The following is a 25457-nucleotide window of genomic DNA, read 5'->3' on the forward strand; positions in this document are numbered from 1 at the left end:
AGGGCACAAAATGAGTAGTATGCATATTTTTGTCTTGTATATTGGTATTTTTTTTAAAAATTTGCAATAAGTTTTTTTGTGCTTATTATTTATTTTAATTCAATGAGATAACTTAATTAAATATAGACTATATAATAGAGTTTGTTCCTAATCTAAGTTTATAATTTTTTTTATTATATGGTTGTTTTTAATAAACTTTGCAATAAGTTTATTATTATGTTTATTTATTTATTTAAATTAAATGAGAAAATAGAGACTATATAATGGAGTTTGTTCTGAATCTAAGTTTATAGTTTTTTTTAAAAAAAACTTTTGAAAAACTCGTAACATTAAAAATATTGATTATTGATCTATAGTACTTGTAAATAATCTGGGTCAAAGCGCTCGGCCTGAGGCCAGGCCCAACTCACGGCCACGTCAATTAGAAAACAGGCCCAATTGGGATCCATCAGTAATTTTGAGTCATATATATAACACGTGTAATTTTAACAGAAACCGGAATTATGAATACATTGATTGTATGTTTTCAAAATTCTCTCGTTTCCAGAATATCCTTATGCTCTCATCATGTCTTTAATTATACAGATTGAAATTTATGGTAAATCTCGTTGATCCCAAATGAATCCCAATGATTTGAATTTGGTCTTAGTTAATACTTTAAGGGGCACTATTACACAAAAAATCGTAACAACAATAGCAATAAAAATACACAAATATTTGTTATTAAAACTAGTCCAAATTATTAACTTGCATTAATAACTGAAACATGTTCACATTTTTTAACTCTTTCTATTTTTTTTTACTTTATTCTCCTTATTATTTTAAATACATCTTCTTCTTTTTATTTGGCACATAAATTTTTGTCTTTTCTACAATGTTAGCCCCACCTAATTCTCAACATAATTTGATTTTATAGACAAATTTCCAAAAATTTGACAATAAAAAAGAAACTGCAGTGTGACGAAAGCTTTTAAGCCTCACAACTTTTGCCTTTTATATATCTGCCATTAATTGTAATAAGATAATATCCGCCCACATTTGCTCAATGCTCATATAATAGAGTCCGATATCATGTCATGTGCACAAATCAATATCATAATATGTCAACCATCTCTCCAATCAAAATCATAATTTGAAGAGAAAGCGTAAAATACATGAAAAAAAGATGATATCTTAGCTCAAAGGAAGATAGAAGATTTGAATATTACTGTTGAGACACTTTTATATTATAGACAGTAAATCTTAAAATATTACGATAACTACGACTATTCCTCTTTTAGAGCATCCACAATAGTTTGTGGACAAGCAATAGTCCAGTCATAGCACAGCCACAGACTTCTCTGCCACATCAGCAGCACTAAATCCCCCCTGCCACATCAGCAGGACAAGCAATAGCCCAGCCATAGCCCAGCCACATCATCAGCACTAAAAACAAATAATTAAACAATCACACAAAATACGGAAATAAATTTACGATACATATACGGGAAAATTCAATAATAATATTAAAATTTTAAAAAGTACATTAATTAAAAAAAGTCATATAAAAAAATTACATTACTAAAAAAACTCCTAATCCACGCACGAGCCCCCGCCTCCGCCTCACTCCTCGCCGTCGTCGCCGCTATCCGGGATCCCCAAATCTGCGGCATCTGAGCCCGCGTCAGAGCCCCCCACCTGTGCCGCGCCGGGATTCAAATCCTCTCGCATACTCACGAGCACGGCGTGAAAAAAACTCTTCTTCTTGGGGTCAGTTGCATTCTTCCATCGATCTATGATCTTGATCATCTGAGCCCGCGCTTGTTGACGCGCCAAGAAGACGAGGTCGACTTTCATGTAGTTATATTTCGCTTTCATGTAATATGTTAAACCTGACTATTTGGCATGCAATTTGCTATAAAATATTATTAAGGTGATTTGTTTTCTCGATTCGGGGTTTGGATATATTTTTACTCGACAAAGCACTTATATAACTTGAAACTATTAATTCAATAGTACTATATTTTCGAATTAATTCAAGAGATGTGAATATGCTCATTATTTATTGCAATTTGCTTAATAATCTTATCATATTAATCGAAAATCTTTTATACTAATTTTTGTTTTCTACCTAAGTTAAGTTAGAATAACTATACCCATTACATAGTGTAGTATAGTATTTTTTTTTAATTTTGATTGCTGAAAAAAAAGAGAGCGGTAACAAAAACTGCGGAAGCTTCTCTCATCCTTTGCTGTTGCTGAGTCATCACTAAGTCGGCACTAGTTAGTTTATTTAATGGTCCAATAGAACTACATTCTGTATAGTTTATAAAAGCATTAATGAAAAAAAATACTACTACTAATTAAGTACTGATATGATATAAATGTTCTAAAATTTAGTAATCATTTTTATTCGATTAGTTCTTTCATAGTTATACAATACATTATTCACAATTTGTTTATACATGAAAAAGAATGAATTATCATATAAATTTTTCTATTTTTATAAAATGAAATTGATTTTTAAAATTTACATCATTATTCACATTGAAATTTTGATAACTAAGTGAGTTTTCTATCGCTGAAAAAAGTATAAACAATGTATTGAAAAAAATTACGTTATTTTTTACATCATCAAATTGATTTTTATTTATTTCACTTGGTATATACACAAAACTAGTAGCCTAGTTTTTACTAAAGTAGATTTTACAGATAATTCATTCAGATTGAGGGGTTTTGAACTTCCGATGCCAAGTCAATACAAAGGTGGTGCCCGCTGTGATTTATGCTGTAAATGCTGCCGCCGCGGCCGCTGTCTATCTGATTCCGGCACTCGCGTAAGACTACACTGAAGAAGAACAGCGCTTATGAGTATGGGCGCTGGCTTAGGAATCAAACATCTCGGTCGACGTCGTATTATCAAGTTGGAGCCGTTGGCAGGGACGGACGAGGAGGAAGGGCCGGCGGTTAATGCGAGCGTTGAAGAATTATTGGCAAAAGTTGAAGACTACAGTAGTGAGATGAAATGGATTAAAGAAGAGGTGAAAAAAAGTATTATCAAACACTTGGGTTAACTTTATTGAAATTATCATTAAAAATATTTTGTTTGATATTTTTACGTTTGAATTGTGATATGTGTTTGAAATGCACCTTGTAATATTGTATTGTTCCTTTTTTCTTAATTGTAATATGTGTTGGAAATGCACATTGTTTTCCTTATGAAGTCCTTTTGTAAGATAATTATTGAGATACTATGAGTTTGTGTGTGTGAAAAATGCTCAAAGATGGATTATTTTGTTTAAATTTTAGTTGTGCATATTTGGGATTCAAACGGGCTTTTACTCAATCCCGGCTCACTTCATTCTCTATAGCAAATTGCATATTCGAATAGTCAACTTTATATAGTTTGAAATCCAAGTACTATTATTTTCTATGATTAAATAATCCTCGTCAATTCCTCAAGACAGCCTTAATCGGAAAACACGATTATTTTTTGAAATACCAGTAAACTTTGTTTTAATTGAGAATGGGAATACATATAATAAATTATTTAATCACCTTAACCATATATAAAGCTATTAAACCCATAAAACATCTTATAAAATGTTTGGGTGTTCTAGTGAGAGAGATAAAATAAAAAAAGACGTTAAATAATTACGGTCTATGAAAAATAATCAACGGATGAAATTGTAATTTGAATGGATTGGGATAATTGCACGGCGAAGGTCGAGTGGATGGAGACGTCTAATAACAAAATTTTAAAAACACACACATTAAATTGAAGGTGACGTCACGGTGTAATTTAATCCTTGCTTGCTGGAAGACCATGATATTTGACTAATTTTAAATCACATTATTTTTTTCGTCCAATTAATATTTTAATTTTTAACACACAAATTTGTGACCAACCACTAATTACTGTATTTTAATATTGAACACAACATATATTTTCCACCGACCAAGTTGTTATTAATATGTACATTTCGCAAAAGGGAAAATTGCAAATGTGTAAAGAATGGGACTAGCAGGTGGATTGAACTTTTAATTGTACTGTACCTTATAAAATTAGTAACATAATGTTAGCTAAAATAGTGTATCAAACAAAATATTACAGTAGATAACTATGAAGTGCAGTTTTACCGGGGTTCAAATGACAGCGTGGCTGGATAGAGAATTATTATTAAACTATTTTTACAATAATAAAAAACTAAATAGCCAAAACAAAATGTTAATGAGATGGACTTGATGAAAGCAATGCTTTCAAAGTTGGATCTTTCGCTTTGACTATCACCAAGCGACATATTTAAAACAACTTTTTGTTGTAGGAATTTACAGTGCATTCTTGATATTTACAGTGCATTCTTGATAAAACGACCCAATCTCTTGTATATACACAATCTTGAATTTAAGCCGAGCCATCAGTTCGGCCCATTTCACTCTCTTCATTAGTTTGATGGGCCGGGCTTGGGAGGGCCTATAGAGTCAAGGTCAACTCGACCTCACAGCATTTAAAATAACACGCATATTAATACATAACTAGTAAAATAAGAGAGATGAAGAGGAATAGTTAAAATAGTGTTACTGAATAATGAAATCCACATTATTATTAGAGTTTAATGAGTTGCAATGGTGGGTCATAATAGTATAAATTGTAAATAAATTGATGTATGCTAGTGAGTTAGAGACAATTTTTTTATAGATGCAAATGTCCATATTTTTATAAATATTTTTAAGATTACCAACAAAATGATTATATTTAATTCTGTGCATCTATGATAACTTGAGAAAGTATATTGCTTATTTAACTTTTGTTTTAAAAAATGGGTAAATATGACTTCTTAAAAGTAGTGAATTCTAAATGAAGAAGGTGAATAGAAGACAAAATACAACTTGTTATTTACTTTTTACGTGGAGAAAAGGAAAATTAAACTCTTCCAAATTAAAGAAAGTAGTATATGACCTTCTCAAAGTAAGTTAGAGAAAATATATTTAATATTTAATCATTTCCTAATTAAGTAGAGGGTGATTTTTGTTGGTAGGACGGAAGGAGTATCATAATAAAGTCTTCTTTTGAAAACATTTATGTAAGAAATGAGTAATTTATACTCAGACAATTATATACCTTAATTTTTTTAATTGATATATAGCTAAAAATAGACCAAAAGGAAATGAAAGAATGTCTTTGAATTTAGAGTTCTCAACAACAAACTCCTCCCCTCACCCTTCTAATTCTATTTGTGGGAAGCTTCTACGATGGAGTCCATTTACGTGTTGAGTTGTTTTGTGGCTTAACGTATTTGCAGTTTAAACACGGTCCATTTAATTGTTGTAAGTTTTTATTTCTACATCGACTTGGGTTTTAACTTTTACTACACTATTTAATACTTAGAGCCTCGTAAATTTAATCGAGCATAATAAATCTTTATTTTAATTATTTTTAGACTTAACTCCGTGTATGCTAAATTGCCACTGTTAATTTCACTTTTTGTTCCTAAATTCCTGTACTTAACGCGTTACGGGGTATATATTTTTTGGTTTGAATATTGAAAAATATTGACATTTTCTATATTATTATAAACGCGCTTTGCAGGCTTATTTCATCAAACTCCTCTTCCTCATCACAAATCTCCTCCTCCACCGCATCCAACGAGCCGCCCATATATCCCATGGCCGAAGAATTTGTTTCGGCGTTCCACGCTACAAATAATGAAAAATTGGTTGAGTTCGTCCACAGCTACTACGTCAACAACCTCAACTCTCCCGAGTTCTGCTCAGCACTCCAACTCCGTCTCAACCCTACTAACAACCAGCAACCTGGTAATAATCCTACCTTAATCGCTCAAAACTTCCTTCAAGATATATCTCGTCTTCATAGCAAACATTTGACGATGGAGATGAAACTGATTACCATGGAAAAGAAACTCAGCAAGCAGCTCCATTCCGTTGCTGTCTCCAAGAAACTGTATTCTCTTTTATTCAATGCAGCGGCTGCGGGCCCCGTTCTGTTCGCTGCAGTTGGGCGATGGCGCCGATCAGTTCTCGTGAAGCGTGAGACTGCGCTCAAGAAACGCAAGGAGATAGTAGATCGTATGATTTTGGTTGCCCGGCCCATCGTGACAGGTCTCGATAGCATTGTAAATGCAGCTCGCGGCTTGGAGGTCGAGATCAAATCTTTGTCGGAAGCGGTTGATGATGGGGAGAAAGTGGCGGCGGTGGAAAATTGCTTTGAAGAATTACTACAGAATGATGAGAAATACAATAGGGTTATCAACTGTGCTAAAGAATTGGTGCTTCAGAGCATAGTTCTTGTTGGGAACAAGGGGACAGAGCATTACTTTCTTTGAACCTTTTATCTTCTCTTTTAGGTATTTAGTACTACTACTGTTTTATTTTCTGTTGTTTATATATATTAGGTAGTTTGTTTTATTCTTTTTATTTTTAGCTATTAGTAGTATTTTTTTATTTTTTCTATTTATTAAGTACTCCGTATTAGTTAATTTGTACTATATTTGATCGTATTTTTTTTTATCACAGCCATGCATTTCTTAATAGATTGGTATGAATTTGATTTTCTTTCAAGACTTTAGCTTCTTCTAATTGAAGCCTAAGCATGAAACAGTGCTACACTCTCTAAGAGATCCATTGGATGTTTGTATGCTCTTCTTATGACAAGAAATCAATGACTATCAAGCTTAAAAGGTTAGTCAATATAATGTGGAATTTCAAATTCCGATCACCATGTATTTTGATATAGTATATTATGATTAATTATTAAACTAAGATGTTTTACATTACTGCATATGATTTAGTTAGTCTATAAATAAGAAAATCCACAACTAAACTGCGCGAGGTTTATAACCCTCTAAATATGTATGCATATGCTCACACACAATATCATTGATCAATTTTCAGATATGGGATCTAGGTATCAGACAATATCTCACAGCTCGGAGCCATCTTCACACTCGGTCAGAGTGTCGACCACCACCTTGTTGTATGAGCAAAATTTGACCCGTGCATGCGCTTGTCGTTTGATCCATGAAAGCTTCCATGATTTGTAGGATGTACTCTGTTTTAAGAGCTTATAAGAAGTACTACTCTTTTTTGATAGCTTATAAATTGTTGATTAAGGTGTTTAAATACCAAAGGATCTATTATGTGAGAAAGCAGTAACAAGGTCCACACATTCAGTGGCGAAGCTTCGTCGATCTTTCTATCGTGAGGGATATACATTTATATATATGTACACATAACTTGGGAGTAACAATTACTCCATCAAAGATCTCCACCAGCATCCTCACATTAATTTCCCCAGCCCCTTCTCAGTCCTCCTCCTCAGCCGCTCATCACAACTCTCCAACGCAACCAACCGGCGCTGCCCATATATATACCCCATGGCCGACGAATTTGTTTCGGTGTTTCATGTTATGCAGAACGACGCTACAAATAATGAAAAACTGGCCTACTATGTCAACAACCTCAACACCCCCGAGTTCTGCTCAGCACTCCAACAACATCTCAACCTTACAGACAACGAGCTACATGTAAATGATCCTACCTTAATTTTTCAAAACTTCTTCCATGATATATCCATGAACATCTGATGATGGAAAAGGCGTCAAAATCCATGAACACGAACTTCACTAAGTTGCTCCATTCCATTGCTGTCTACAAAAAAGTGTATTCTGTTTTACTCAATGCAGCAGCCATTCTGTTTACCGCTCTCGGGAAATGGCGCCGGTCAGTTCTCATGAAGCTTGAGACTGAAGTCAAGAAACGCTAAGAGATAACCGATCGTATAATTATAGTCGCTCGACCTATCATGACAGATTTTGGTAGCGTTTACCATGCGGCTCGTGGCTTGGAGTTCGATATCAAATCTTTGTTCGAAGCGGTTGATGATGACGAGGTGAAAGTGACGGGGCATTGGGGAAGAGCTTTGAAGAATTACTTCGGAAAAAGTACAACAGTGTTATGAAGTGGGCTAAAGAATTGGTGCTTCAGAGCATAGTTAATCAGTTGGTTAAGGCGGATACTCCTAACTATGGTTAGTTAAGGTCAAATTATAGTAACTATAGTCAATGATAATATATAGGTTGCTTGATATTACTATGTATCTTCTATAATTGTGTTGCTCCTTTTTTTTTAAGTGTCTTAATTTTATACTCCTCCGTCCCATAGAAATAGACTATTTGGGATTAGCACGGGTTTTAATGAGCAATTGATAAAGGAAGAGAGAAAGAGAAAAAATAGTTGAAATTGTGTGGTGGATGGTGGGCCCATAGATGAAAAGGTAAAAGAGAATGAGAAAATGTTGTCATAAATGGATATGTGACTATTTGTATGAGACGGACGAAAAAGGAAATATGATATATTTCTATGTGACGGAGGGAGTATAAGTTTTAAACGATTGGATAATAGTTGAAAGATAAGTTTATTTGTGTGAAAATTGCCAGAAGGTTGGATTATTACACACGGTAGAGCTTTGTTTAAATTAGAAAATGGGCCTTTACACCAGGTTCATATTTAGGCTTAAAACGGGCTTTTACTCAAATACCCAGCCCGAGTCAATCCAATCTCACTGCCAAAACCCAACCCACTTATGTTCTATGGCAAATTGCATATCTAAATACCCAACCTTATTATACTACTATGTATGAAAGGAAAATATTGGAAAGAATTTTTTAGCATAAGTCGAAACTTAAAAAGGGACTAGGATAAACATTTTATCATTAATTTATAAAATTGTAAATAAAATGTAGAGAGCACAATTGTATATTGAAGAGATGATAATTTAACAAGAAAGAATATAAATAATGTTCTATCTTCTATCCTGGATAAAAATATTTTTCACAAATTTATAAACGGGTATTAATCGAGTGCCTGAATATGAGTTTCGGATACCAAAAAATTCAAAAATTATTACATAAACTACTCGGACCCGTAATTTTGGATATCAGGTAGCCAAAACCCACTGTATATCAGTTCGGGATCAGATATACCCGAAACCCGAGAACTAAATTTGCACCAGTAGATTGGCTGAACTTAACACACTAAAATGGGTTATATTTATATTTATATTTATATTTTTATTCTTAGGTACGTGTGTAGTTAACCTCTCCTAGAAAGGCCGGATTAATTGGAGTAGGAAGCAGCTGCTCATATTTTGACTCTGTTAAATAATTTCTGCACGTTTGAGTTATGGTACCAATTTGTCATCATTTGAATTTTGAAGACTTCTTTTAGTCAGGGCCCACTCATCAGCCTTGTCTCACTCCATACAGTATTTTCCTTTTATATTTTTATATCAATAAAACTAAATTAATGTTGTGAGTTTCAACCCATAAACTTCTGTGGAGACTCGGAGATTTAATTTTGGCGGCTGCTGGAGTAGGATGTAATAAAGCACACACCCTTTTTTGTTATTAACAAATGAAATAATAGTTATAGAAATTATAGTCTAATTCTGATTAGTATTGTAATACACCCCTTCCATTGTTATTAATAGAAAGAAACACACGCCTGATTCCGTAGCATGTGTTTATACTTTCAATCCACAAGGAAAGCACAGCCCTTTTTTATTAACAAATATAGATGTACTAATAGTTACTCCATATACTAATAGTCAAATTTTGATTAGTATTGTAAGATACCCTTCCATTGTTAGTATAACAACAATTGTAATAATTATAGTATAATTTTGATCAGTATTTTAATGATATAACATTAAATATCTCATAATTTCTTTTTTTTAACCTAATTTGACTAGTATTGTAAGATACCCTTCCATTGTTAGTATAACAACAATTGTAATAATTATAGTATAATTTTGATTAGTATTTTAATGATCTAACATTAAATATCTCATAATTTCTTTTTTTACCTTTATCAATTATTAAATGTCTTATTTCATATTTATTATTTTTTGTAGGTGAATTTATACTCCCTCCATCCCATAAATATATGGGCGGATGAGATGACAACAAAATTAAGATAAAATTGGTAAAGTAAAGGAGATGAATTGGTAAAGTAAGAGAGAAGAGAAGAATGATAGTTAAAGTAGAGTTAGTGGATAGTGGAACTTACATTATTAAATTGATAGTATAACTTTCCAAAAATTGAATGCACATATTTTTGTGGGACGGAGTGAATATTTCACTCACTGTTTCAATATGATATTATTTTATTGATGTACTAAATATTATGTTATTTCAAAATTATCTTCTTCACCCTTTGTCATCTTTCATTTTATTTTTTTATTTCAATATTAGATTTAATTTTATAAAATTAAATTCAAAATTTAAAATTTTAAATATCAATAAATTATTTTAGTTAAAACTATGCGGCCATAAAAAATAAATTTAAATTGCCCGTAAATTATTTTTATTGAAGGAGATAATTGGATAAAGACTACAAAATTTGAGTTTGTTGCTAATCTAATTGTATAGTTTCTTAAATCTTATGAGAAATTCATATTACCTAAATTCTTTAAAATTAGGATTAATTCTATTTTGGTCTATCCCTCAAAATTATAAACTCTTTATTCTAGAAAACTAATTTTCTAGTCTATAAAAAAAATGATACTCGTTCTGTACTAACAATATTTCGATCAATTTTTTTTTATTTCAACAAATCCTAATTGTGTTATTTAAAATCCTATGTTGGATCCGGTCATTGTCTTGTGGGTCCCATAGCTTCATTCTTTGCTCATTATGTGACAATTAGACTATTCTCATCTATAACCCCTATTCAACCCAACCTCAGTCAACTTTTTAGTAAAATATTCATCTCTCTCACATCCACGTACACAACCCCTAACTTATTATAATTTTGACTTCGATCAGTGACCTCAACCCAACCTACCTAATTAAATATTTTCTTTTTATATGATTTAAATTAATATCAGATTTATAATTAATTAAAATTTACAAAATATGCAAAAATAAAAGTTAAAGAAAATTTAGTTTATGTCTGAATATATTTAATATATAAATTAAATAAAGATTAAACTAAAAAATAATTATAACATATAGATAAAACAATTTAAATATAAAAAAGTTAATGAACAACCACTAATATGTTGACATGTGTATGACCCTTACTTTTGTTTGGGGTTGGCTAACAGCAACTGTGCCATGGGGGGCACAAAATTTATTTCATTTTACAATTATTTTTAATATTTTTTTTTCTTTTGTATGCGACGGCGACGGTCACCGACCTTATATAGTCAGTCTCCTGTGTTTTCAAGTAAACCTAATTAAGTTTTCGCCTCGTGTGTTTGATTTCATCAACACCTAATTAAGTTCAACCTCCGTCGTCCCATCCTTGTCTTGTGGGTCCCATCATAAGTTCGTCCTTTGCTTCATTTTGTGAAGACTAGTGGGTTTTTATTTCATCAACTCCTAACAAAGTTACTGATGCACAACCAAAGATGGAATTGAGGAAATAGGATAAAGTATGATTCTTTGGGAAATACAACGATAATAACCACCACTCTCTACACCAACCCGAGTTAAAGACAACACCACTCGGAAGAATGTAAAAGAAGATAAAGGTTAAGAACTCACCACTTCTGGAGAAAACCAAAAAGCTAAAGAATTCAAGAGATTAGGCAATTGGAAGCCAAAATGATATTATTCATCAAAAAACGTCCGTCCCCTCTTTCTCCATATCTTTTACAATATAAAGTCATGAACTAGAACTCATGACTCTTCACTTTTCATGATGTTTCAATTTCCATTATTTATTAACCAATTAAATAGACTTTGAAAAAACTAATAAGGACTCCTCATTTCCTTTATTCTCTTCATCTTCATTCATGTGCATTAGTTACCTCCTGGGTTTTATTTCAACAACTCCTGCTCCATTCCTCTCCCACTATTGCAACGGTGTATCTATGTGGGAAAGATACTTTCTTTTCTTTTTATATGTATAATAAATTAGCTTCAATAAGATTCTTTTCAATATGTGGTATTCACTTAGCAATAGGAAAATGATTCTACTATGATAAACGTCTTGAAATGAATGTAATACTAGGAAACAGAGGGAGTAGAAAATAAACGGCACTTTTAGCTTAGGTAACTAGGATTAGTTTTGTTTAAATAAATTACTACGGAGGAGTACTAGTTTATTTCTATATTTAGTTCTCTATTTAAATATCATTTAAATTTTAATTTCTATTTATTCCATTTGACATACTAACTAAAATTCATGGAGTAATATACATCATATCTTAGATTTATAAAAAATTAGTTCAAATACATTTTTCAATTATTACTATTTTTAATATCCATTTTATTCACCAAAAGCCCTGATTCATGGATTTCTTACCTGAAACAGTAAATTCCGTCTAGATTCATTTTTAGGATGTTACAAAAAGTTTTGAGAGAAATAAGATAAATGCTATTAAAATTAATGGTCAATTTTATTAAGAGTTCAGCCATATTACATGGGATACTAATCCAAATCCGATCTTTGTCTCACATAAAAAATTACTCTTGGCTACTAAATTTTAGAATTTTATATTATATAGAAAACTGTAATGTCGGGAGCAATTTTTGAGGGATTATTTTAGAGAGATTTTCCTTATATATTTATGTACGGAGTATTATTTGATCACATTCTGGATCAATGTATTTAATCAAGATTATCTGACTATCTAATATTTTTTTTATTTCCACATATTAATATACGATTTTTTAAGGAAATATAATATGTCGTGCATAGCATGCGTGAAATACTAGTATTATATAAAAAAATAACATTAAAACTTTTAAAATAAAAGGATACTACTAACTAATGTAATTAAGAAAAGTGGAAAACAAAATAAAATCGAGTAACAAAAGTGAAAAAAATTACTAGCATAGCAGTGTGGGCCGAATGCTATGTCGGCTACAACACTTTGCCGTGTGACCACGTCACTTTCTTGTGGTCCCCATAGTTTGAAACTTGAATTTTTGCAGATGTATAAATAAGCATATCACATAAATTTTAATTTATCAATTCTCTTCTTCAGCCCACAGCCCTTCCTCAGTTCTCCGACCATCACAGCTCTCCTCCCAACCAACCGCCACACGCAGTGGCCAAGTCCTCATCACAGCGGTCCAACACATGGAGCCGTCAAGTCCTCCGCCAACGACCATCATAGATCTCAGAAGCAACCAACCAGGGCAGCTCATTTCCGCCATGGCTGAAGACCTTATTTCAGCGTTTCAGGAGCTGCAGAAGAACGGTTCCAATAATGAGAAATTGGTGTATCTTGTCCGCAGCCACTACGACAACAACCTCATCTCCCTCGAGTACTGCTCAACACTCCAGCGACTTCTTAACAACTCTGCAAACGATCATGATCATCATCCTCCTCCTCCCTTCTCTCACAACTTGTTCCGTCATGATGTATCCCGTCTCATTTCAGACCACTCCATGATTGTCAATACGCTCAAACCGATGCGCGACGGCTTCAACAAGGAGCTCGACCGCATCAATATCTCCCAAAAGGTATTGATAGAAATCCATAGGTTCCATCCTCAAATCAATTAGCGATAATCAACATGAGATATTGTAACAGTTACTTTTATTTCATTTGCCAACAGGTGTCTGCTGTTTTCTTCATCGCAGCGGTCATAATCTGCATGGCCGCAACTGCGATTGCTAATGCTAATGCCAATCCCGAGTGGGCATGGGCGGCAGTGACAGGGGCCGCGACGGCTGCCCCAGTGGCCTCCATTCTGTTTGGCGCGCTCGGGAATTGGCGCCAATCAGTACTCTGCAAGAGTGAGTCTGCAGTCAGGAAACACAAGGAGATCGCAACACGTATGATATTCGCCGCGGGTTGCGGCATAGAAGATCTCAAAAAGATTCAACTTGTAGCTAGCACCTTGGAGTCCGACACCAAATCATTGTCGAAAACTGTTGACCACGGTAAGAAAGTGGCGGCCGTCAAAAGGAGCTCTGGAAAATTACTACAGAAAGTTAAAACTTACAATCATGACTTCAAGTGGGTTAAAAAAGAAGTGGTTGGTATTATTACCAATCCGTAACACTCAATTCATTTGATAATACTCCCTCCATTCAAAATTAGCTAAGACATTTCTTTTGGTTATAGAAAATAAGAAATATAATCAAGGTTAATTAAAAGGTTAAAAAGTACTTACCTAGTATTGTTCCTTTTTACTTGAATATATTCAGTTTGAATTCTACCCTGTATTATTCCTTTTTCTGAAGTCAGGACAATTAATGGATGTCCGAATATGATTAGAGCGTCCATGGGGATTATTATGTATACACATTCTTTAATACTGATTTTTACAATACAATATCTTCAATATATTTTCAACTCCTCAATAGACTTTCGATCTTATAACATGATTTCCCCATGGCTTCCGGTTCCAAACTTAACATTTAACATAGTATTAAGAAAGAACATAGAGAAAGACCTTTTCGTGAGCCAGATGCTTTTTGCAACCATACTGGGCTTTTCTTTTAGTTTCAGCCCATCAATAAAAGCTTTCTTTTTTATAAAATAAATATTCTGATGCATAAAACCCACTACTGTTTTCAGATTGCATATTGTAAAAATCATTAGCAGGTGGCTCTGGATTTTGGAGTTGTATTTTTCATAATAAAAAGTTCAAAAGGCACTCTAAAACATACGTACACTTTTAAAGAGCTCAAGTTTTAATGTACAATTGATAATATAAAAAAGAGATACTACTGCTATAAAGAAAAGACTTTGAATCCGATCCCGAGCGAATTTTTTCCCACTAAATTAGAAAGTTCATTATTAAGGGAGGAAGGGATATCATTGAATGCTTACATAGGCATAGCTAGAGGTAGAGTTAAAAAACACTCTAAAACAGTAAAACCCCCAAACTAAAAGCACTAATATTAGTATGTAAACATATCCAATACCTTACATGGGTTTTACCTGAATCAAAGCAAGACTAAATTTTCACTACTTAATCTAGCTCATACTTCATATTATGATTTGATTCCATGATTTCAACATCAATATATAACAACAAATCTCACATTCCCAAGTTAAGAATTAACACAGATCTATTTTCTTGTTAGTATACCATTGTTTCAACCGAAGCAGCCAATTCACTCAACCCAAGTCTCAACATAGACTTCAGAGATAAAAACTACTCCTAGCAGATTGAGAAAAAAGTCTACCTGTAATCTCCAACAATTTCTGAAATGGTGCATTTCAGTTCAAATCCAAATTTGGAAATTGTAGCAGAGGAAGGGCAACTCAGTATAGGAAAAGTGGCGCCTTGCACTAGGCTGTTGTTAAAATTCTTCATCCACCATATTTTCTTCAAACCCCATGATTTCAGGGCGCCAAGGTTGTGTGCTCGGGCGTGGGCTGCGCTGCTGCCGGAAGTGATCGGTTTGTCGCCTGGGTGTATCCCAACGACTAGGCAGACACTGTGGTGGCTGATCATAATCCGAGTATCCTTGTGATGCACGGTGAGACGGTGGTTCCCAACAAGAGGGCTGCCATGACCGTGGTGGGTCGTAGGGCTGGAAGCTCGGTATTGGTCGGTTACCGGGAGGATCCCAACCGGAGGGGCGGTTGATGGGGGGGTCCCACGATGTAGGCTGTCGGTACCCCCGAAAACCCCTATCAAACTCCGTTGTGACGCGAGCTGCTGGTCTATCCCAGCTCGTGCGAGGCCACGAAGCAGTGTGCGCGCGATATGGAATCGTGCCAGAGCCAGGCTGTGCGAGCCCTGCCTCTCGCCTGTTTAAATCACGACCCGTGCCCCTACGCCGGCGGACATCCCCACAACGGACACGCCTGCCGTGATTGAAAACTGGGGGGCCGTCCTCGTCGGTCGGCCAGACGTCTCACTGGGAACGATACCCATCGACGTCCCCGTCGTCCGAAAAATAGGGTTGCTCCGGTTTGGGAAGGCGTGTGGCCTTCAACCTATCAACCCTTCTGTCCCTCGCATCCAATTTAAATTCCAATTGATCAAATCTTGCCATAATTTTGTCGAGCGCTGACAAAGTAGGTACGAGCGCCCCCGATCCATTGCGCAGCGCGCTGCTTGACTCCGGGTCGTCTCGTCGTATCCGCTGCCATCCGTCACCGAGGTAGCCACTCGCCGTGAAGCGTCGGGGCTGATCGGCCATGGTTGAGCTCTGGATGAAAGCACCAGTTGTTAAAATTCTTCATCCACCATATTTTCTTCAAACCCCATGATTTCAGGGCGCCAAGGTTGTGTGCTCGGGCGTGGGCTGCGCTGCTGCCGGAAGTGATCGGTTTGTCGCCTGGGTGTATCCCAACGACTAGGCAGACACTGTGGTGGCTGATCATAATCCGAGTATCCTTGTGATGCACGGTGAGGCGGTGGTTCCCAACAAGAGGGCTGCCATGACCGTGGTGGGTCGTAGGGCTGGAAGCTCGGTATTGGTCGGTTACCGGGAGGATCCCAACCGGAGGGGCGGTTGATGGGGGGGTCCCACGATGTAGGCTGTCGGTATCGAAGAGATGATAATAATCATGATAAGAGTTGTTACGATCCCCCTATATCTTAGGATTCCCCAAATATTTAGTTATCTTTTTATTATTCCCCATATCTTTTGATTCATAGTATATTTTCATATCTTGTTTTCTTGTTCCCTAAGCTAGTATTCTAGTATTATAAATAGGGCTAGGTTGTTATCTTTTTATTCATTGAATGAAGAAATAATATTCCCACATTACTTGTGCAATACTCCTTATCAAACCTTGAAGACTGCCGACGGAGGAAGTTCTCCGCGCCAGCGACGAATTGAGCCGCCGACCCCAACGTTCGGGGCGCCGGATTGGTGTGTTGCGAGTGTAATCGCAGGATTTCTTTGTTATGAGAATTGTGCTCTTAACAACTGGTGTCTTTCATTGGAACTCTCCATGGACGGCAACGCTCAAGTGTTGATTGGTGACACATCGCGGCGTTTCAAGGCCGGCGGCCGACGCAGCGAGAGCAACCCACGGCTGCCCCATCGCGATACATCGGAGGGCAGCAATGCACAGCGTGCCGCTGCAGGGGCGGGCGATCTTTCGCCCCAAGACGTGGAATTGATCCTAGCACGTTTCGATCTGTTGGAGTTTAGATTGGATTCGATGGAGAGGCGGGTCGATAAGTTAGAGGCAATCGATCGACGTGTGACAAAATTGCAGGCATCAAAAGCAGCGTATCGACATTACTCGTCCAACTACGATATTGCTCCCTATCAGCAACCTACTCGTTTTCGCCCCCGCCATGAACAGCCTCCCGGCTGGCCGCCACCGCAACGCTCACCCCCAAGTTGTTGGCCCGTACAGCGGCGTCGGCACGCCTCCGAGAGGCAGCAACAGACACACGCTTATAGGCAGCAACACGAACCTGTTGTTGCACATATGGAGCCCCTCAATCGGTTTAGCAATTCCCCGGCAGCCACCACCCAAAGCCGATCCTGCCACGAGCAGCCCACTGTTGTGCTACAGCCGCTGCTCAGTCCGACAAGTCTCCAACGCTCACCAATACCACCGATGGCATCTGCTGCTGTCCCACATCCCTCCTCGCATCTACCAAGTACCCGCCCGACTACGCAGCTTGTTTCTTGTGAAGAGATGCACTTGGGAGTTGAAGGTGATTCACAAGTGTTAAATCAAGGGGACTTGCAGCTCAACGGGATGAAATTAGTAGATGAAGAATTGTGTTATGAAACCGAATTGATTATTCCCATCCACCATTCTTCAAGTCTTGATCAAGAACTCGATGCTCATCACAAAACGGAAGAAAATAGTTCCTTGAACTGGATGTGTAGTTTTCTTGATGAGGTTGATGAATCAAAATCATCCCTATTAAATGATAATCATGATAAGGCCACTTGTGATAATGATGAGTTCACAGAGATGGAATGTCATTCTGTGAAGATAAGTGACGAGTCAGATTTGCAGGGGGATAGTTCACAACAGAAGTATTTGGACTCTAATGATGATTATGAAGATGATAGAGTAGATGGTGAAGGGAGGCGTTCCCACAACATCACTACTGCAGAGCTCCCGTGGTTAAAAGTCCTTGTGCAGCGTTTCATGGAGGACAAGCAGTTTGGGGGACGTAGGACTGATGCTGACGTCGGGAGTCGGTGCATGATCCGGAGCCTCCTCCAAGTCCCAGCCATCAAGGATGATTTTGTGAAGACGAAGGCGAGAGAGGAGAGAGACGGCGTAGAAATGATGGTGATCTTGTTCCAAGTCGCATTCGATCCAGGAGGTGACGTTTCAATGCCTGTGTTATCGTCGACTTTGCTCGTGGGTCCGTGGTTCCCACCTTGAGGACAAGGTGGATTTTAACCGTGGGGGAGTTGTTACGATCCCCCTATATCTTAGGATTCCCCAAATATTTAGTTATCTTTTTATTATTCCCCATATCTTTTGATTCATAGTATATTTTCATATCTTGTTTTCTTGTTCCCTAAGCTAGTATTCTAGTATTATAAATAGGGCTAGGTTGTTATCTTTTTATTCATTGAATGAAGAAATAATATTCCCACATTACTTGTGCAATACTCCTTATCAAACCTTGAAGACTGCCGACGGAGGAAGTTCTCCGCGCCAGCGACGAATTGAGCCGCCGACCCCAACGTTCGGGGCGCCGGATTGGTGTGTTGCGAGTGTAATCGCAGGATTTCTTTGTTATGAGAATTGTGCTCTTAACAGCTGTCGTCGGCAGTCTCCGGCGGAGACGAAAGGAGGGAGGAAAGAAGAAGTAAATCTGCGTTGACTTTTTCTTTATTATCATTTTTCTTTTCTCATCCTCTTATAAGGAGTATTAATGCATAGACATTGAGATATAAATGGACCAATTTAGATTTGGGTTTGGGATTTATTTGATTGGGCTGTATTAATTTGGATTGTTTTAATCAAATTTTACTATTATGACTTATAATATCAATTAAATTTCATCGAATCATCCGATATATTATACTATCCCAACATTATTACTCCATTTAAATTTACGGCAAAAAGTCCTACTCCCTCAGTCCCCCATTATGTCCTAATTTTCTATTTTGACTAATCTCTTATTAAATTTCTCACTTTCATTTTTACTTGATAATGACCCTATATTGCATAATTGCTTATTTATATTTTATTATAATTATAACATACTCTCTCCATTCCGTCATAAACGACCCACTTGATAACGAAGGGAATATTTCACGACATAAAAGTCTACTACACCATAAAAAAAATTCATGGACGAAAATAATTACTAAAAAGAACCTATCTCAAAGAAAACAAAAACTGAAAAAATTATTATTATTTTATAATACTCCGTTTGTTTATTTATTAATAAATTATATTTCGATCCGTTTGGTTATTTTTAAAAACGGATTTGTTTTATTCTATTTTTAATATGGATAGTAGGCATATGGTGTTAGAATTAAAATATAGATGCACAACTCTTTGAATTCCAATTGTTTTCTAATTTTTTTAATTTTAACAAGTGCTTGGCTTGTGAGTCCCATAACTTCAATTCTTTACTGCGTTTCGCGAGGGCGCGAAGGCCGAGTAGACGGAGATGTGAGTTTATGAGATGGTCTTCGAGAGAACTGTAATCAATGAACGCGATCGATAATTAAGGTGATTTTTATTGGGATGGATAAAAAAGGAAGTGAGTTATTTTTAATACTAGGATAAAAGGAGTATAATATTGTGTTCTTCTTATGAAAATATGATTTAATTAATGTATACTAAGACAATAATATACCTTAATCTTTTAATTGATAATGACCAGCAATTTGGATGTGGTTTCTGCTTTAGAGTTCTCAACAACAAACCCCTTCCCTTACCTTTCTAATTCTATTTGTGGGATGATTTTGGTTGCCCGGCCCATCGTGACAGGTCTCGATAGCATTGTAAATGCAGCTCGCGGCTTGGAGGTCGAGATCAAATCTTTGTCGGAAGCGGTTGATGATGGGGAGAAAGTGGCGGCGGTGGAAAATTGCTTGGTAGAATGTTAAGGACCTAAATCCTTAACGTCGAATTCCACACAAAATAAAGAAACGAGATGTCGTCGTTGTCGAGCGCCCAACGTTTGGGTCGTAACTTGGACGGCAAAAAGGAGCTGAGAACGAGAGAGATTCTCGTCGGCAGCGATAGAGAAATAGAATTTTGTGATTCAAGCCAAGTTGGGCGAAATACTGATTTCATTAATTGGTTGAATGAATAAAAAAGATAACAGTCTATCTTATTTATAATGCTACTGACTTAATGAACAAGAAAACAAAGATATAGAAAAAGATATGCTAAATCCCTATAATATCTAAACTAAATAATAATAATAGAGGATCGTATCAACTCCCCCACGGTTAAAATCCACCTTGTCCTCAAGGTGGGAACCACGAAGCAAAAAGGAGAGTTGAAAGAGAAGCTTCGGCGAGGCAACTCCTCCTGGATCAAACACACACCGAACAGATGAACGTCTCCCTTCTTCACTTCCATAAAAAATCAACAAAGGAGACCTAACTTTGTCGGAAAAATTCCTTGTCAAATCGAAAAGCTTGTCCACGCCTCCCAGAATGCCCAAGCATGGCATGTCATTACTCGGAGGGATCAACCTTGCATCTTTGTCGAGATTTGTTGATCGATGATTCATACTTGGAACATCACCGACATTCAAATCCACATAGACACAAGCAATTAAGGGCAATTCGGTGTAAGCACACTTGAACAACATTGAGTGAGGCGATTATCTTCTCCACTTCACCAATAGAACCATCCTCCTCTTTATCTTCTAGCAATGTCTCCTCCTTTTCACTAATCTTTTCATCATATACCCCAACGAGCACTTGCGGTGACTTATTGTTGTTCTTGACAACCCCTTTGTTCTTGACGAACTCTCCAGGGGACTCGTTGTTTGGAACATCAAGAGGAGCGCCATCATTGTGAACATCGGTAATGTCATTGGGAACATCATCACCGAATACTATCGTGGGAGTATTATCAGTTTTCTCTTCTGCTAAATTCTCATCTTGAATGTTCTCCTCAAACTCCTCCCCATCATCTGCATAACAGAGAATGCGTTGTTTACACACATGTCCCATCACCCATTTCTCGGGACAGTGCCAGCAGAGACCCAACCTGGACCGTTCTGACTTCTCCGCCTGAGAGACCCGTATTAGCGGCAGGCGTGGCTGCTCCGGAGTTTGACTGGTCGCACGTGCGGGCTGACTGTACAGGTCCCGCGTTGGCATTTCGGTGGAGTAGCGGGGCTGGTGGGAGGCGGGCTGGACTCGCGCTCTCACCTCCTCCCGAGGGCGAGGTCGGTCCCAGCACGTCTCCGAGCGTCGGGGCCGGTCAACGGTCGGATAGCCGCGGTCATGCTGTTGAGCCGGTGGGTCCCAGCACGTTGGGCGGTGCCGTTGCGTTGCGGTTGTCGGATAGCGATCAAACCCTAATTGGGTCCGATGATCTCCGAGATCAGATAGGTGGCCACCCCTCTCAATGTAGCCACCACGGTGTCGGGGCCAAGCGTCTTGCGCGCGATCGCGGTACCCGATGGGCTGGTATCTCGGCCGTGGGCGACGATCAGGTGGATCCAAGTGGTGTGAGACGTAGGGTGATTCTGGATCGGGCCACGACGGCGGACGGAGTACTTCCACCCGGCTGCTCGGAGGGTCCCAACTGGTTACACGGCGAGGTTGGGCCGGCTGGTAGGGACGGAATGGCTGTGTGGCCTGAGGGAAGTCGTATTGACGACGACGATAGCCGGCAATTTGGATGTGGTTTCTGCTTTAGAGTTCTCAACAACAAACCCCTTCCCTTACTAATGTGAATCTTAAGGATTCAATAAACATATGTTGCCCGGATTTGTTCTTGCAATAATATCCAATAACCCAAACAAGAAATATGACAATAAAAAGATGGAAAAGAAGAAGAAGATGATAAGTGTTATGATTTAGATTCAAGCTCAAGAAAGAAAAACCCAATGGCTACTTTCACAAACAAAAACCTAATGGCTCCACCAACTAGCAACACAAGAACTAGCAAGCATACCTTAACAAATAATCTAAGCCCGACAATAGATTAAATGCAACCACAAGGGATTTTGGATAAATCTTCAATGATGAAGATGGGTGCTCCAATGGAGTCTTTGTTCTTCAATAATGTTCAAAAGTCTCCCCACAAAACCCTAGACATTGGTATTTATACAAGGGACTAAAAGTGCTAAATAAAAGAGACAAAAAGAGTCCAAAAACGCAAGTCGCGCAACACGCCCGGTCGGGCGTTTTGGCTCATGCAAAACGCCCGGTCGAGCGAACTTTCTGGAATTCGCGACCAAAAACTGACAATACGCCCGGTCGGGCGTTTTCCCCTTGAAAATCGCCCGGTCGGGCGATTTCTCTGGAATCCTCCAAAAGCACTATCTTCGTCTTCGAAAGGGCTTCGCGTGAGTATCTTAAACGCCCCAATCGGAGTCCGGATGAGAGAGTTATGACCATTATACGAAAGTCGCGCAGTGAGGGGCAAATGACTCCATAAGAAATGTTTGGACGGGCGTCGCTTCCGTTCCCTCCCCCCACGAGGCCTTGAGCACCTTGACATGTCTCCACCCTCTTTTCGGACCCCAATCAACCCACGGCCCTCGACATCGTTGTATTTTATGATTGTGAATACCCGGATTCACATCACTTACCTTTCTAATTCTATTTGTGGGATGATTTTGGTTGCCCGGCCCATCGTGACAGGTCTCGATAGCATTGTAAATGCAGCTCGCGGCTTGGAGGTCGAGATCAAATCTTTGTCGGAAGCGGTTGATGATGGGGAGAAAGTGGCGGCGGTGGAAAATTGCTTGGTAGAATGTTAAGGACCTAAATCCTTAACGTCGAATTCCATACAAAATAAAGAAACGAGATGTCGTCGTTGTCGCGCGCCCAACGTTTGGGTCGTAACTTGGACGGCAAAAAGGAGCTGAGAACGAGAGATATTCTCGTCGGCAGCGATAGAGAAATAGAATTTTGTGATTCAAGCCAAGTTGGGCGAAATACTGATTTTATTAATTGGTTGAATGAATAAAAAAGATAACAGTCTATCCTATTTATAATGCTACTGACTTAATGAACAAGAAAACAAAGATATAGAAAAAGATTTGCTAAATCCCTGTAATATCTAAACTAAATAATAATAATAGATGTTCGTATCATAGAATTACTACAGAATGATGAAAAATACAATAGTGTTGGGTAGTACTCCTAGTATTATTTTCTGTTGGGTAGTTTGTTTTATTCTTTTTATTTGTAGTTATTAGTAGTTTTATATTCTTTCTATTTTATTTTGTATATTAGTGAGTAGTATTTTTTATTTTTTATATTTTATTAAGTACTTAGTTAATATGTATAATTGGCCGTATTTTATTTTATTTGATCACAACCATGCATATTTACTTCTTAATACATTGGTATGAATTTGATTTTCTTTCTATTTTGGTCTGCAGCCACAAGAGTAGTTTTTGTTGCCATAGGTGTCACACCGCCTAATCAAGGTAGTCGACCTACGGCCATGTCGATCGAGGCCTACGAAGGTCGGAAAGAAGCTGAATGGATCAAGGTAAAATTTCCTTTTATTCGTGAAAAGAGATGTCCCTTTTGAAGCAAGAATGAATAATCTTCGATACCCAATCTTTCGTATTTCTTGTGCCTGTCAAGCAAAAGAATCATCCAAGATTATCATTCTTTTACTACATTCATTTCTTTTGTACCTTCATTTTATATCATTCCATTGTGCCAAACATGTCCTTAGACTCTCGAGACATAGCACATACCCACATCTGACACCATTCTAGAAAATCCACAAATAAAATGAGAGATGTTTATTACCCTCAAAATATTTGTGAATATGTGATAAGGAAAAGACCTTTATCAAGTGAAAAAGATAAAGAAAGTCGTAGAGAAACCGTGCTCTGTCGACAATCGAAAATTCCAAACGGAAAAACTAAATAAACATAAAGGACAATAATTATGATTTCGTTGATTGAATAATGAGAATAACAATAGTCCTATTTATAATACTCCTATGAATAATCTAACTTGGTGAACAAGATAATAACGATATGGAAAAGATATGATAATATAATAATAGAGATATGAGAGATATTTTTGAAGATATACTCGTATCAACTCCCCCACGGTTGAAATCCATCTTGTCCTCAAGGTGGGAACCATGAAGCAGCGATGAGCGTCGAGGAATCCTCATGGGTCAAACATACACCGAATAGTTGAGCGTCTCCCTGCATCATCCCCATCAAAAATCACAAAGGGATGACCCTTATGGACATGGTAATTCAGTTCTAAAATCTTGTGAATGCGTCCATGAATGCTCAAGCATAGAGTGTCATTTTGCGGAGGAATCAACCGGGCATCGACATCGAGTGATGTTAATCGATGATTCATATTTGTAACATTCTTAACATGTGATGAATCACTTAATAATTCCATTGACGCGTTGTACCTCATGGAATTACCCAAACCAACCTTAGCTTGAAGAACCTTGATTGGAAAAGCATTCAGTTGCATCGAGCACTCAAACTGCCCTTGAACTTGTTCATCCTCGCGCTTGTGATCCTGACTGGGTTTCGTCTCCTTCTCAGCCTTTTCAACTCCACAAAAACCAGCAGAAGAATCAAGAATCTTCTCGGCGGAATAATCAAATCCATCCTCAATGGAGCCATCCTCCTCGTCTATCACCTCAATCGGAGGCAATTCTTCTGTCCAAACCTCTTCCATGATCGGCATCTCTACGTCACTGGAATTGGAGATAGGTTCAGCGAAAATCTGAAATTGGGCATGCTGCGGCGGACGCGGAAAATGTTGGATTTCAACAAACCCATTGGCAGGGGTTGAGATCGGGACAACAGCAGTGGGCAGCGGCGTGGCTGTCGGTGGACACCAGCAGGACGGTGAGTGTTGCGGGGGTGGCTGTGGCCAGCCTAGTGGGGGCTTTCCGGTGCAGCGCTGCTGTCCAATGGGCTGGTAGTTTTGGTGGGGTAGGTTTGCGTCGGCGGCTGCTGTCAGCGGTGGCTGTTGATAGGCGATGGGGCTGGTGGCCGTGGTGCAATTGTTCTCTGTCCGGCTTGTATGGAGGCAGCGGTAGATTCTGAGGTCCGGCATAAGGACTTCGCAGCAGCGCGTACGAATTCGTGTAGGTGTATGGCGGCTGCGGGGCTGCGGGAGGGTTGAACTGGTGGCGGTAAAGCTCAGGATCATACGCCGACACGAGACCATAGGTCGGGACTTGCTAGTCGGGACCGGGCTGGACGTAGTTCCACGGCTGTCCGTTAGGCGGGTCTGGTGGAGGTCGCGGCTGCACGACATCAGTTGTAACATGCCAAGAAGGTTGTTCGTGGTATGAAATCACCGGAGTTGTATTGGATGAGAGAAACTCGTCATACTTGTCCAGCTTCTTGTGTATTCTGTTGCAGGCAACCAATATCTGGTCACATAGG

At 37.9% G+C, this 25457-nt stretch overlaps 2 protein-coding genes across 2 annotated transcripts; both read left to right on the forward strand.

Annotated features, from left to right (window-relative positions):
• Positions 1–5604: 5604 nt before the first annotated feature.
• Positions 5605–7119, forward strand: LOC121763593. The gene is made up of 2 exons (XM_042159647.1): positions 5605–6678; positions 6892–7119. The coding sequence occupies exon 1, from the start codon at positions 5646–5648 to the stop codon at positions 6321–6323; it is 678 nt and encodes a 225-aa protein (XP_042015581.1). The 5' UTR covers positions 5605–5645; the 3' UTR covers positions 6324–6678; positions 6892–7119.
• Positions 7120–13009: 5890 nt separating this feature from the next.
• LOC121763592 (putative UPF0496 protein 5) lies at positions 13010–14180 on the forward strand. Its single transcript, XM_042159646.1, has 2 exons — positions 13010–13476; positions 13572–14180. The coding sequence occupies exons 1-2, from the start codon at positions 13090–13092 to the stop codon at positions 14016–14018; spliced, it is 834 nt and encodes a 277-aa protein (XP_042015580.1). The 5' UTR covers positions 13010–13089; the 3' UTR covers positions 14019–14180.
• The last annotated feature ends 11277 nt before the right edge of the window (positions 14181–25457 follow it).

Source organism: Salvia splendens, chromosome 14 (genome assembly GCF_004379255.2).
Source record: "Salvia splendens isolate huo1 chromosome 14, SspV2, whole genome shotgun sequence".
Classification (NCBI taxonomy): domain Eukaryota; kingdom Viridiplantae; phylum Streptophyta; class Magnoliopsida; order Lamiales; family Lamiaceae; genus Salvia; species Salvia splendens.